At 41.7% G+C, this 13,373-nt stretch overlaps 2 protein-coding genes across 2 annotated transcripts in view; both read right to left on the bottom strand.

Annotated features, from left to right (window-relative positions):
* LOC132570190 (cytochrome b5 reductase 4) overlaps window positions 1-6,816 on the bottom strand; it is a 44,305-nt gene extending 37,489 nt beyond the window's left edge. The window contains exons 1-2 of the mRNA XM_060236626.1: window positions 6,656-6,816; window positions 4,614-4,767 (exon numbers count right to left, since the gene is read on the bottom strand). Coding sequence (XP_060092609.1) covers window positions 4,614-4,767; window positions 6,656-6,730 — 229 coding nt within the window. The 5' untranslated portion in view covers window positions 6,731-6,816. The remainder of the gene's footprint in view (window positions 1-4,613; window positions 4,768-6,655) is intronic.
* A 2,433-nt stretch (window positions 6,817-9,249) lies between these two features.
* On the bottom strand, window positions 9,250-12,747 carry RIPPLY2 (ripply transcriptional repressor 2). The gene is made up of 4 exons (XM_060236616.1): window positions 12,632-12,747; window positions 12,333-12,408; window positions 11,722-11,786; window positions 9,250-9,400 (listed from the first exon to the last, which is right to left on the bottom strand). Exons 1-4 carry the CDS (start codon window positions 12,712-12,714, stop codon window positions 9,250-9,252), a joined length of 375 nt encoding a protein of 124 aa, XP_060092599.1. The 5' UTR covers window positions 12,715-12,747.
* Between the last annotated feature and the right edge of the window lie 626 nt (window positions 12,748-13,373).

Below are 13,373 nucleotides of genomic sequence, written 5' to 3'. Positions count from 1 at the left end.
CAAAGAAAGAGAGCCCACCATCTCCTGAGGAAGCCTTGATTATTTTATTGTGCCAGAGCTGCTTTTGCTGAAATTGCTAATTCTATTGTTTTAATGGTATGTTTTATTAATTACAGTGATTTTTTAATTGTTATTGTTGATATGTTGTACTCTGCCCTGAGCCTGTTCGTAGGAAAGGGTGGAATAGAAATCAACTAAATAAATAAATCCTGTTCCACTGAGGAACCGCTCTATCAGGAAGTTCTTCCTAATATTAAGCTGGAAACTCTTCTGAGATTTAATTTTGATGCATTAGTTCTGGTCTGACCTTCTGAGGCACAGAAAACAACACCAGAACATCCTTTCTATGACAGCCCTTCAAGTACCTGAAGATGGTGATAGTATCACCTCTCAGTCATCTCCTCCACAGACTAATCATACCCAGCTCCTTCAACCTTTCCTCACAGGGCCTCCACACCCCTCACCATCTACACTGTCCTCCTTTGAACAAGTTCTAGCATGTCTATATCCTTCTATATATGGCCTAAATCCACATGTATAACTATCTTCTGAACAGAATTTGTGGGTGCATGCTCTGTGCAAGGAGAAAGTTTATTCCCTTGAAGCCAAAGTAGTTCACTTGCAGAAGCTAAATTTAAATGCCTGAGTTTATTTGTGACTTGTGCCACTGTGGCAGTGCACCTTGCAGACTCCATGTAAAGGGATCCCTGTAAATGGCTTTTACAAGCTGCACTGCCACTGGGGTCTCCTTAAATGCCTTCTCCAAGCCCTGCCACTGGTGCCAGTATGTCTGCTGACACAAACTGCATGAAACTCCCAAAGTCACCTGGGAGTTTCATAGGAGGTTCACAGGAGTGGAATGGCATGAGCTGAGGTTTGCAAACCACAAACTGGGCCCAGTTTGTGATGAATTATGGTTCATATTTCAGTTTATGCCCTTTAAATCAGTTGCAGGAGAGCACAAGCAGAATGATGCTGTTGCAGTATTCTTGTTTGTGGACTCCCTGGAGGTAACTGGTTGGCCACTGTGTAAACCAGGGGTGGCCAAACTTGCTTAACGTAAGAGCCACATAGAATAAATGTCAGATGTCTGAGAGGCACAAGACATGAACGTCAGATGTTTGAGAGCTGCAAGCAAGGGAGGGAAGAAGGGAAATAGATGGAGGGAGGAGGGAGAGGCAGAAAGAAAGCAACTTTAATTTTAAATTCATTCTCCAAGCTGCTGGCTGGATGGCTTGGAGAAGTAATTTAAAGAACAAAGTATTTTCTGTGCAGTAGTGGGGGCTTCAAGAGCCATATGTGGCTCCCGAGCCGCAGTTTAGCCAACCCTGGTGTAAACAGAAAGCTGGACTAGATGCGTCTTTAATCTGATCCAGCATGGCTCATGTTCTAAATTGTGAGAACTGCTGCAAACCTGATACAAAAGGCTTTGTTGCTTGTATAGCATGTCTGCCATTCAACAGTGACATAAATACTATAATGTATGGTGAAGAAAGTATGCCGTGTTTATTGAAAACACACTGTACTTCTTGGTACAATCAAGGCATGACTGTATGCAGAAAAGCCTTTGCATCCTACATGTGCTGAGAATGCCATCTAGTGTACATTTCTGAGCACTGAGTATGAAGATTTAGCAAGTTTCACACATTCCATTCATAATTCACTCTGCAGAGTGTTCTCTGCATGCCAGCGTGAACCTGCATCCCTATCACCATTTTCATTATTACTGAAAATCAAGAGAAAGACACATTTTGCCTCCATGTGATCCTTCCACCATGCAAACACAGACAGAAGTACCGTAAGCATAATTTTGGGAAATACTCTTCTCTAAAAATCACGCAGCCTGTGTCACAAATAAAACACACCAGGCAATAAAGAGAATATATGCAAATATTTTAGGTTTGGTTCCTGTTGTCACTTCACAGAATTGTGAGATGTTCTTCTTACAACACTTGCGAAGAAGTTATTGGATTTATACCCTGCCCTTCACTCAGAGTGGCTTACAATCTTCTTTGCCTTCCCCTCCCCACTATAGACAACCAGTGATGTAGGTGGGATTGAGAGGGCTCTGACAGAAATTGCTCTTGAGAGAACAGCTCTGAGAGAACTTGTGAGTGACACAAGGTCACACCAGCAGCTGCATGTGGAAGAGTGGCAAATCAAATCCAGTGCTCCCAGATTAGAGTCCACGTTCTTAACCACTACACCAAACCATTATGCACATGCACACATTGTGCACACACGCTATAAAGATAAAGCTTTTCTATCTTCATGAGACTTGGTGGTTGTTTTAGAGTAGTGCTGCTATTTGTGTACCAGCCAGGAACTGTAGCAAGATGCAGTATTCTTGCACTCAGCAGAATGTAACTCATACAAGAAAAAATTAAAGCTCCAGGAAACAAGCCACACTTGGGAAATTACTGAGCTCTGCACTGATCAGTACCAACAAATCATGAAGTTCAGTAATAAAACAGAATGCTTTGTAAGCTAAAACTCAAACTGTCTGTTTCTACCAAGGCCTGTAAAAAATGAAAGGAACAATGCCAGTAAAAATTAAGATGATAGTGCAAAATTACATATAAACAGCTCCTGCTAGGGAAGTCTACAAGTATTAAACAGAAAAAGAATTATGCAGATTCAGAAGATCTTATGGCAACTACTTGCCACTACAGCCAAACGAAACACCCATGTAGTGAAGCATTTTATCTACAAATACCAGATGCTAGAAACAAACAAGTGATTAACCCCAACCCTGCAATCAAGTTTGAAAGACACATCTGCTTGTTCACAGATGGAAGCAGAACAGATGGATTTCAGCCTATTAAAACAAAGGAGTTCTTTTTACTATAACCCCAGAGTGGAACAAAATCCTTTAAATATCTTGTTGATTACTGTTTTTGTGGTTTAAGGTATCTGACACTGGTGTACTGTCATACACCACCACAAGCACAATCTGTTTCATCATTAGGTACTTAGCTAGACTACTGCATGTAACTTCTAATCAGATAGTAATCCTGAAAAGAGGAAAGGGCACCACCAACAATCACAATTCAACCGATTTTTCAAATAAAAGTATATTTCAAGTTAAGCAAAATTCTGTCTCATTTTTTTGTTCAAATTCAAGCTGAGCTTCCAATTTCAAGCATATCAAAAGCAACGATCTGAAGAAAATGAAACCCAGTAACAAAGCATATCCATTTCTCTTAACAACAGACCACAGAATTAGAATGCTAATTTCCAATATATGTAACTGAAAGCTAGTAAGCTACCAAATTGCATGTTCAATTCTCCTACCCCGCTGCTGGAGGAGGGAACAACCTGGATAGCCTATGGCCTCTACTGATAGGTATTTTTTTTTTCTTCCAGAAATCATGAGGCCTCTAGAACTAGATAAAACAGACATTCAACTTACCCTCCTACATCTTTATTGGAAATTTCAGAACTCTGCCACTATGTGCCATACCTCTGCTTTCAGAAAGCACAAAGCACTAGATCCTCTTTGAATGACATGTGTGCACAAGACAATGAGCTTGGTGTTCCAACACATACAAAACAAAACTGATTTTCAAGATTTTTTTAAACGTAAATACATTTTGGCAACAATTAACATAATTTAATGATAACACATTATTTAAAGTGCTTTCAGTTAATATGCAAATATGCTGGTCCTTCCTACTGTGACTGAGAGAAATTATTTTATCCAGCACAACTTTGTTTTCAACTTTTATTTTCCTGCCTCTCATATAGTAAAAATCAATAATGCATGTGCTATGGCAGCATGGGGTACAGCAGTTTCATACTTTTTCTCAAGTTCTAAGTATAGTTGAAATTTTTCTTACAGAGGGAAAAAAAGATTTACACTTCTAAATTCCATAAATTTGCCAATTAGTACTGTTTTCTGTACTATTTTATTTTTATTTAGTGGACATTACTAAATAAGTAACATATTTTACGTTAAATCAGTAAAAGAAGTTCAAGTTTGATAATAAAATTAATTTCAATTTTTCCCAAAATGTCCCTTTTTTTCAAAGTTTTTGGAAATTTATTTAATCTCAAGGATTCCAAACATGATGCCTACCAAGAGCTTCCCAGGTGCCCATGTGTTTTCAGAAAGTGGGTACACCCACATGGGACTCCTGCCCAGCAGGGCTTCATATCAGACTGTTGTGGGGAGGGCGGGATATAAATATAATAAAATTAATTAAAGTAACATTTCAGTGGCAGTTGCCACTGGAATGTTTTATTCTCTCTCCTCTTCCAGCATATCCCACTTGTCCTCTGCACTTGGGCTCCATGGTGGGGGGAAGGGGGCTTTGGCTCTGCCTCCTGTAGTGGCCATTTGGTAGTTGCACCCACCACACTGAGCTGAAATCACAAAGGTGCCCACAGCCTCAAAAAAAGTTGAGGGCCTCCTGTTTAGATCAACAGCATTTTTTATAATGAACACCAGTTTTTTCACATCCCTTTAATCTATGTATACTCAAAAGCATCAAAAGCAAAAGCCATTCATATGTAAACGTTATTATAGCAAGGGGCCCATGCCACTATGAATTCAGTCATAAAATAAATAAGCGTACCTGACTATCACAAAAAATAAAAAACAACCCACCCACCTCTTATACAGATCCAGCAATCATCCTTCTTATTATGTTTGGTAAGCACTTCTTCAGTCACTTCTATCAATCCTCCTTTCAGACCAGCAAGATTTTTCCCGCTCTTAGTTAACCGAATCCAGTCCATAAGGCTTCGGCCTGGTTTTAAGGGTACCTAAAAATGGGAGAAGAGGCATTTGTTAACAAGAGCTTAGAAGTAAACGAGACTGAATGCAGTGCTCTCTTTGGTAACAGCAATTATTCTTTTCAGGTTTCGGATTTTTTCCATGAAGCAACTTATAAAACCATAAGTACATAAACAATAAATAGAACAAAATATATGCAAGATATTCTTTCTTCATTCTGATTTCACATTATTTTATCTAGTTATGAAAGGGGGGAGTAACCCCCTTTATATTTATACCCACTTCTAGTTAAAAACACTAACACAATGCAGCTCATAGTCATCCTTCATTTTCCATAAGGCACTTTGTTTCCCTCATATTTTCTTCTGTTTCCTGTGCCCATAATACATCTCCGATGCAGTATAGATTTCGCACCATTTCACCACTTCAGGTAAGTACTTAGATTATGTTAAAAGGCTGCACACTTCTGTAACATGGGCTGAATTGCTAGAACTGGGAAAATTTGGGCTTGGATGCTTGCAGGGGCCAAACCAAAAGAACTTCAGAGATTCTACAGAATCTCTGCTTAATTCTGTTTCTCTCGTAAAGTTCAAGGAGCACGGCCCACAAAAGAGAAAATAGATGTTGCATGAAAAAAATTGCTCCTGGTGAAGACCTAAAATGGTGAAAATTTACTACCACACTATTTGGTAGAAACCAGATAGACCAGGGGTGGCCAAACTTGCTTAACATAAAAGCAGCATAGAATAAAGTCAGGTGTTTGACAGCCACAAGACATGAACATCAGGTGTATGAGAGCTGCAAGACAGGAAGGAAGGCAGACAGCCAGGCAGGCAAATAGATGGGGGAAGGAGCGAGAGGTGGAAAGAAAGCAACTTTATCTTTAAATGCATACTCCAAGGCACTGGTAGCTTAGCTTGGAGAAGTGATTTAAAGAGACAAATGTGGTGGGGGGCTTCAAGAGCCACACAATATGTGTGAAAAAGCCGCATGTGGCTACCCCTGAAATAGACTGACAGTTTTGTCACATGGCTTACAGGAGGTCTGAAATTTTCCCACTGCTATAGTCAATACACCTTGATTTGGGATAAACCAGGTTAGCCTAATTTTGTCACATCTTGGAAGCTAAGCAGGGTCAGCTGACTAGTATTTGCATGGGGATCCCTAAGGAGTTATCAGGGTCACGACAAAGAAGCAGGCAATTACAAACCACCTCTGCACATTTCCTACCATGAAACCCTAAGGGGTCACCATAAATCAGCTACAAACAAAACCCCACATGTTTAGTAGTCGATGATTTTAGGTTAGTAGTTTTAAAATTACAGCAAATCAACAGGACAAAAGTAGATTATCACCGACTAACACAGATTAGCGCATCAGCATTTGGGGAGACTAACCACAATTTGAATGGTCAAGAACAAACCAAGTCCTGGTTTCAACAAACAACAACAACTATGACCTGGCATTAGGTCTGAGCCCAGCCAGGGTCTCTCAAAAGCAAGCTTGCACCTAGCATCAACCTCTTGTAGGCATTGATTATTTAAGCAACCATTATGCAGTACTCTCAGCAATTCAAAGGAAGAAAGGAGTTAAACTCATCAGTGTTACATACGACACAGGAAAAACACCAGAACAGCTACCGTACATGCCTAAGCATTTACGGACATCACTCAGTCAAGGGTTTCATCCAGCACAAAACAGAAGCTTCTCCCATATCCCTGCATCTCCAGGCCCAGGAAGAACTTCACCTGCTGAACAGCCACCTGATAGGAAGCTGGTTCCAGTAACACGAGACGTACTCCCATTTCCTCTCAGCTCACCCCCTCCCCCACCCCAAATCCCGCAAACCTAATTCAGATTCTGCAGGTGCTGCTACGCAAACCACCCAAAGCGCCCCTTAAAAGAGTCTCCTCGAACCTTGCTGCGCCCAGCCACGGCCACCCGCTGCTGTGAACCGGGGGCAGGAAAGGACTGAACCGGGACGTTCAACATTCTCCTCCACACAAGCCGCCTACACAAAGAGCCGCTATAGCCGTCACACTTTTTTAGCAACAACTTCCGGGCTCCTCCCTTCGCCGAAGCCACCCCCAAGCGAAGAGGGAAGGCCAAACAGAACACCACGCAAGCGCGAGAGTGGTACGAGTAGGGAGGCGGAGTCAAACTCTTGCCGCTTCAAAGAAAGAAGAGGCGCCGGTGCTGGTGATGATTGACTCGACTTATCCCATGCATACAGCAGGATGAGCAGCGCAAATTAGGGTTGTGCGCTGTTTAACGGCCTCATGTATTGGCGCGTTCACACTACGTTGATTAATGCATTTTACGTCCGGATGTTTGCTATTCTTACATCCATCTGATTTGGCTGCCCGTTTGGCTCTAACGGCGCTGATTCTCAGTGAAAAGTATGAGGCCGTGCACGTATAATCGGGAGTAAACCCATGTTCATCACTATGTCGCCCTGTCCGTGTGTGGGATTTTCTTCCAAATAAAGTAGTGGACGCACGTGGTTTGCACCCCCAAAAGTTTGTCCCGCTCCCTTCAGATTACTGAGCCCAGGAGAGGAAAGAAGAGGGAACAACCAGGCGTCGCTCTCATGCCTTCGCGTTCCTTCTGTATTGCTTATATATTGATATTTTTTTTCGTATAGTTTAAACCCTTTTTAAAATGTAATCTGCTTTGAAGAGGACAACAGGTGTTGAAAATTGGTATATAATTAACAGGACTGAATTTCAGGGTACTTTGCTTTGAATCTTGATAATTTAACACGCATTATCAAATTTAATATGGTTGAATAAACTTTTGCTTAAATAGTATCATAAATGAAAAGGTGTTTTGAGCATCATGTATGTAAAGTGCAGTCAAGTCACAGCCAACCGATGGTAACCCCAAAGGGTTTTCAAGGGAGGTGATTAAGCAGAGATGGTATTAAGCAATACATGTAGCTACCTGCAAGAACAGGCCTTCCTCTGCAGAATCTTCCCTGGTGGTCTCCCATACAGACCCTGCTTAGCTTCTGAGATCTGATGAGATCAGGTACACAGCATTCCACACTCCTGCTTGGACACCATAAAAAAGTAATGAGTACCACATCATAACTATAATTAAGAGTGCCTTAGAGCCAGTTTGGTGTAGTGGTTAAGTGTGCGGACTCTTATCTGGGAGAACCAGGTTTGATTCCCCATTCCTCCACATGCACCTGCTGGAATGGCCTTGGGTTAGCCATAGCTATTGCAGGAGTTGTCCTTGAAAGGGCAGCTGCTGTGAGAGCCCTCTCAGCCCCCCCCCCACCTCACAGGGTGTCTTGTGGGGGGAGAAGATATACAGGGGTGGCCAACGGTAGCTCTCCAGATGTTTTTTACATACAACTCCCATCAACCCCAGCCAGCGTGGCTGATGGGAGTTGTAGGCAAAAAACATCTGGAGAGCTACCATTGGCCACCCCTGAGGAGATTGTAAGCTGCTCTGAGTCTCTGATTCAGAGAGAACAGTGGGGTATAAATCTGCAGTCTTCTTCTTCTCAGCTCACCAGCTTAACCTTGACCACTGAAAGCCAGCCAAAACTGAAAGGGTTTATATTGGTCTGAGAGATGGTTAGGTTTTGGTATCTGATAACAGGGAAAGAGGTTGATAGCTATGAGCCAGCCACCAAGAATATCTTCCCTGTATAATGAGAAATTAATACATAGGGAGCATAGTGGAGTAGAAAAGGCATAAGTCAGTTAATTTTTTAAAATGCAGCTCACAAGTCATTAATTTGGTTTAAGTATTCATTTAAGCTACATTTATTTAAAAGTAAAGCAGTAGTCCAATATTTGCTTTGGAGCAAGAACAGGCATATGCAAAGGATTTGTTTTAATGTATGTTGTCCTAAGAACCTAGATGTTACTTTTTAATGCTGAAGTGTTATTCCCAACCATTATTTTAGAACAGGCCATTTGAAATCATCAGGATTACTTGCCAGCAAATGAACTGAGACTTAGCAGAATTTATTGTTAACGCTCTTTAAACTATACAGGCTTCTAATAGTAATAATTTAGGGCTTCTTCATGTTTTGTATTTCCTATATAGAAAACACAGGAAGTATATTTCAATACTAACAATCCCAACAGTTATTAAGCCTATGGGCAGTTTAGGAACTTTGAAAACAGTGATGGGCATCATTACAAAATGGCTTGCAGCTAACCACAAAATGGCTGCTCTGGGAGCTGGGACCAAGTGTTGGGAGGTTCCAACTCATCTCTACCTCTCCACCCCCAATACATGTAGCTACCTTTGCAATTGTGGATATCTCTATTAAGTTTATAAAGTTGATGGTATGGTGAAGTATTGGTTTCAGATGTGTGTCTTTAAAAAAAAATGAAAGATACAAAGACCCCCAAGTACTGGTATTATAAAAATAAAAAACCATTTAATTAAGAATATTTTACATATAAATTAGTTTAAAATACTTATGAAAGTATGTTGATATTAACATTAAATTAATCCACACACGAGTATTTAGTACAGTTGATAGCTCAGTTCTCTTGGGAGTCCAGGTCCTCATTCTCTTCCTCACTCTCTGAGTCTTCATAAAAGGAAATTGTGGCTTGGACAGGAAAGTTTCTCAGCAGTGCTTCAGCTTCTTGATATAAATAGTCAAAACACCTTGATCTGGGCCAGAATAATCTAAAAAAGTACACAATATAATAGTTGATTTTTTTTAATTTACTGTTTAAGGGAAAGTCACAGACTTAACACAATATTCCTTTTGTTCTTAGTGACATACAACAGAATAACTAAACTGCAAGCAATTAAAGACATCAGGGGAAAGTAGGAAGGCAACCAAGATGATCAGGGGATTGGAGCACCTTCCCTGTGAAGGAAGAGTCTGGGACTTTTTAGTTTAGACAAGAGACAACTAAGGAAGGGACATGGTAGAGGCATATAAAATGATGCAAGTGGCGGAGAGAGTTGACAGAGTGTTTTCTCCCTCTTCCAAATTACTAGAACTCGAGGGCATCCAGTGAAGCTGATAGACAGTAGGTTCAGGATGGACAAAAGGAAATACTACTTTACACAGAGAGTGATTATAATGTGGAATTTGCTGCCAGAGAATGTAGTGTTGGCCACAGGGCCAACAATTTTGGAATTAAATTAAACATTCCTGGGGAATAAGTATCAGTGGCTACTAGAAGTGTGTGTGCACACAAAGGCTTACATTCTGAATAAAACTAAGTTGGTCTTAAAGGTGCAATCGACTCCTATTTTGTTCTACTACTTCAGACCAATACGGCTGCCTACTTGGATCTATCTACACAGGAATACTTTTGCATACATATTTCAGAGAATATTGCAAGACAGACATAAGTGCACTGTACACAAAGAGAATAGAACTTGTCACCAAACTAGGGCTGTTTGGACCCTGATTCTCCAAGGAGGGCTACTTGGCCCACCACTTCCCCAACTGCCATGATGAAAACTTCTTTTCCTAGGCTATACAGTTCAACATACTGAAATAACCAATGTACCACAGGATTGTTATTGAACAGTTACTGCTAATTACACAGATATCAAATATGCCTTAATGGCATTAGATAGCAAATTAAGGCTGCAATCCTGATGCAGATGAGCAATCATAAATCCCATAAAAGCCAGTATAATTTATGTACACACAAGCAGTTGGAAACTTTGACCTAACAGAATCTCAGCAGTGGTCATGACCTCATTTCCTGTGTGTACCTTAATAAATAAATTGGAACTGCAAGAAGTCATTTCAGAGGGGGAAATTACTATGTAGCCCAGAGCATTCCTTACCCGCTTCACCGATTTGTATCTCATAGGATGGACAGTCCTCAGATGAAGTGAAAAAGCACACAGAATATTTAAAAAATTATTCTGTATGATTCTTTTAACTGACTTGTAAGATGCCTTGAGCCAAGAGAAAGGCAGGATATAATTATGTTTACCTGGATCAGCCACTAAAGCTCGGTACCATACAAGAATCCTGTTCTGCAGTGAATGGGCCATGAAATACACTATGCCTTGCCCATCAGGTAAAACAATGGAGACAACAGCCTTAGGGGAAAGCAAAACTGGGCAAGAGATATATAATAACTCATCCCTGAGCCTTTGGGAAGCAGTGGAATAGACAAAGTGTTCTCAAATCATAGCCAATTTATCCTGATCCCATAGGCTTTTCAAGGCAAGTGGTTCAGCACAGGTGGTTTGACATTGCCTTCCTCTGCAACGTTTTCCTTGGCGGTCCCCCATTTAAGTACCAACTCCTCACAGTTTTTGAGATCTGACAAAATTGTGTGATGCTATACTATTCCACATCCCTTGGTAGGAAATTACCCCCTCCCTCAAATGAAACAACATTTGAAGGCATTAAAAAAAACAGTGGCATGTCAAAAGCATGGGGAAGCAACAAGCCCATATTGGGAAGCAAGCACCAGTGCGGTTTAGAGGTTAGAGTGCTGGCCTAAGATCTGGAAGACCCAGGTTTGAATCCCTAAGGCCAGTCACACAGTCCCTAACCTACCTCAAAGAGTTGTTGTGAGGATAAAATGGAGGAAATGAAAAAAAAAATGTTAGCTGCTTTATGTCCCTGTGGGGGAGAGGGTGAGTTATAAATGAAGTAAATAAGTTTCCAGTCTCCAAGAATGCTTGACGTCTGGGGCAGTAGGGAAATCATGTTGTATAGTCATCATGACAACTTGTTTTCCTTTAGAGGGGTGGACTTTGGTCTTAATATCTAAAGCCAAAATAAGAGTGTTGTGTGGTTTGAAAAATTTCATCACTCAAGCTGTGCCAGGTAAAAGTATAATTTCTAGATCTGACACACAGAAACTGAGCAAGCAAAGTAGTGCTTCTGTCACGTAAAAAACATGTACCTTTTGAGATTCTGCTGTTAGAGTCATAGGGCAGGTGACATAGGAACGCCACCAGTCAATGGATATAGAATCTTCCTGAGGATATTAAAAAGAATATTTATGCTTATATCTTACCTGACTGGGTGCGTGTACTGTGTAAATTTTGCTGAGTCTTCTGTAATCTCAGGAAGGCTACATAGCTAGAAGATTGAGCAACAAATGTTTTTTAATCAAAAATGGTGAAACAATACAATTAATAGTATATTTTCACAAGTTTCTTACCTGTGAATGGAAGGTAATTAAACACTGATTACACCAAAAGAGCTGTGGGTACAAATAAACATCTTGTTCATTTTCCCCAACAAAGAGGTTATATTCAAATAGAAACATACTGATTTAGATATCATTGGTGAAATCAATTTTAGTTTACAGCAGCAACCAAAACTTCAGCTTTTATTTGTTAAGAAGTCAGTCCATTCCAACCAAACAGTTAAGTAAAATGGGAATGGTAGTATCTCTAACATTGATAAGTTAGTGATAAAGACTTGGAAGCCTTAGCCGTTGCTTTGCTGCTTTTAGTTTGGAAACCGATCATCATTTTCTGGAGTTTGACCAATTAACTCTGGCATGTATGCAAGGCATCTGGTATAATGGACCTGTGGGATTAAGGAGCTGCTGAGCCCGCACAGCCAGCCCCCAACTGGGGAATTGTTGCTGCTGGTTAGTGTCAGAATCGACACACTCACCGCACTGTAGTTTTGCCCGCGCTGCCTTTCTACATCTTTAGGGGTGGCGATCCAAGGTCTCCAAAAGCCTTCCGACCTGCAGGGTCAAGCAATATACAGTTTAAGCCAGGCTGACTGGCTGCTTTTTATTCATTCATTCATTTTTCCGCGCGATCTGCGACACTGCTGGAAAGGAAGAGAGGAAACCAAAGCAACCCCCCACCCCACCCCAAGCATGATTTCGAGCTCAAGTTGCCAATTTGCAGGGCCCTGCCGCGTGGTGGATGCCCTGCCCAGGACTGCACGAAAGCGCGGGGTACCCTTGTTGAATTTTGCAGCAGATCCGGCCGTTCAGTGCTTCGACAGGGGGAGAGCCGCAGTGGCAGAGCTGCGAGCTCTCCATGCTCTGTCCTTTGCAGCACTCAACCCGGCCCAGGTGCTGCCGCTGGCCCGCTGCTGCTGCGCCTTCCACGTTGACACACTCTGTCGTCTGTCCTCTGCAGATTTGCCCTGGACTGACTTGTGGATCGGCTCTTCCCCGAAGCAGAGCTCTTTATATTCCCGGGCTGAGTAGTCAGTGGGCCGCTTTATCTCATTTGCTGGAGAGGTAAACAAAAAGGCTGCGCGTGAAAGGGTAAACAAGGAGCGTGGACGCGTGCGAGCTCCAAATGGCCCAGGGAGAGATTTGGCGAGGGAGTGTTAGTCACACTTGAGCAGACACATGGCTCTGGTCATTAGGAAGGGAAGACCACGCTTGGCCCGCTCGGGCTGCAGAGAAGTAGGCGTGAGAAAGCGCCTTGGACTCTTAGCAATTTGCGTTCTGTGTTTTTGAAAGGCTTTCCTCGCCCCACCGGGCGAGCAGGGGCTGGAAAAGTCAAGAGGGACACTTTCTGGGTTATGTCTGCAAGGAATTTTTAACAATATTTGGCCCAACAGGTGCAGGTGGCTGATAGGCAGTGCTACAAAAGGGTATATTTGTGCTTAGAAATAAGATCCAAGTGGGCAGCCGAGTTGGTCTGAAGCAGTGCCAGTGGAACAAAGTAAAGAGTCCATTGGTACCTT

This window comes from Heteronotia binoei, chromosome 1 (assembly GCF_032191835.1).
Source record: "Heteronotia binoei isolate CCM8104 ecotype False Entrance Well chromosome 1, APGP_CSIRO_Hbin_v1, whole genome shotgun sequence".
NCBI classification, from domain to species: Eukaryota; Metazoa; Chordata; class Lepidosauria; order Squamata; family Gekkonidae; genus Heteronotia; species Heteronotia binoei.
The sequence above is the reverse complement of the archived record's forward strand: the minus strand, read 5'-3'. Positions and strand labels throughout refer to the sequence as shown.

Bases quoted from the DNA above. Each gene is read 5' to 3' on its own strand.
- RIPPLY2 (XM_060236616.1), bottom strand. From the start codon at position 12,714: ATGGAGAGCTCGCAGCTCTGCCACTGCGGCTCTCCCCCTGTCGAAGCA. The intron at 12,409-12,631 runs GTACCCCGCGCT...TTGACCCTGCAG, and splicing joins TGCTGCAAAATTCAACAAGG to GTCGGAAGGCTTTTGGAGAC. The intron at 9,401-11,721 runs GTAAGATATAAG...GTACTTTTTTAG, and splicing joins CAGTACACGCACCCAGTCAG to ATTATTCTGGCCCAGATCAA.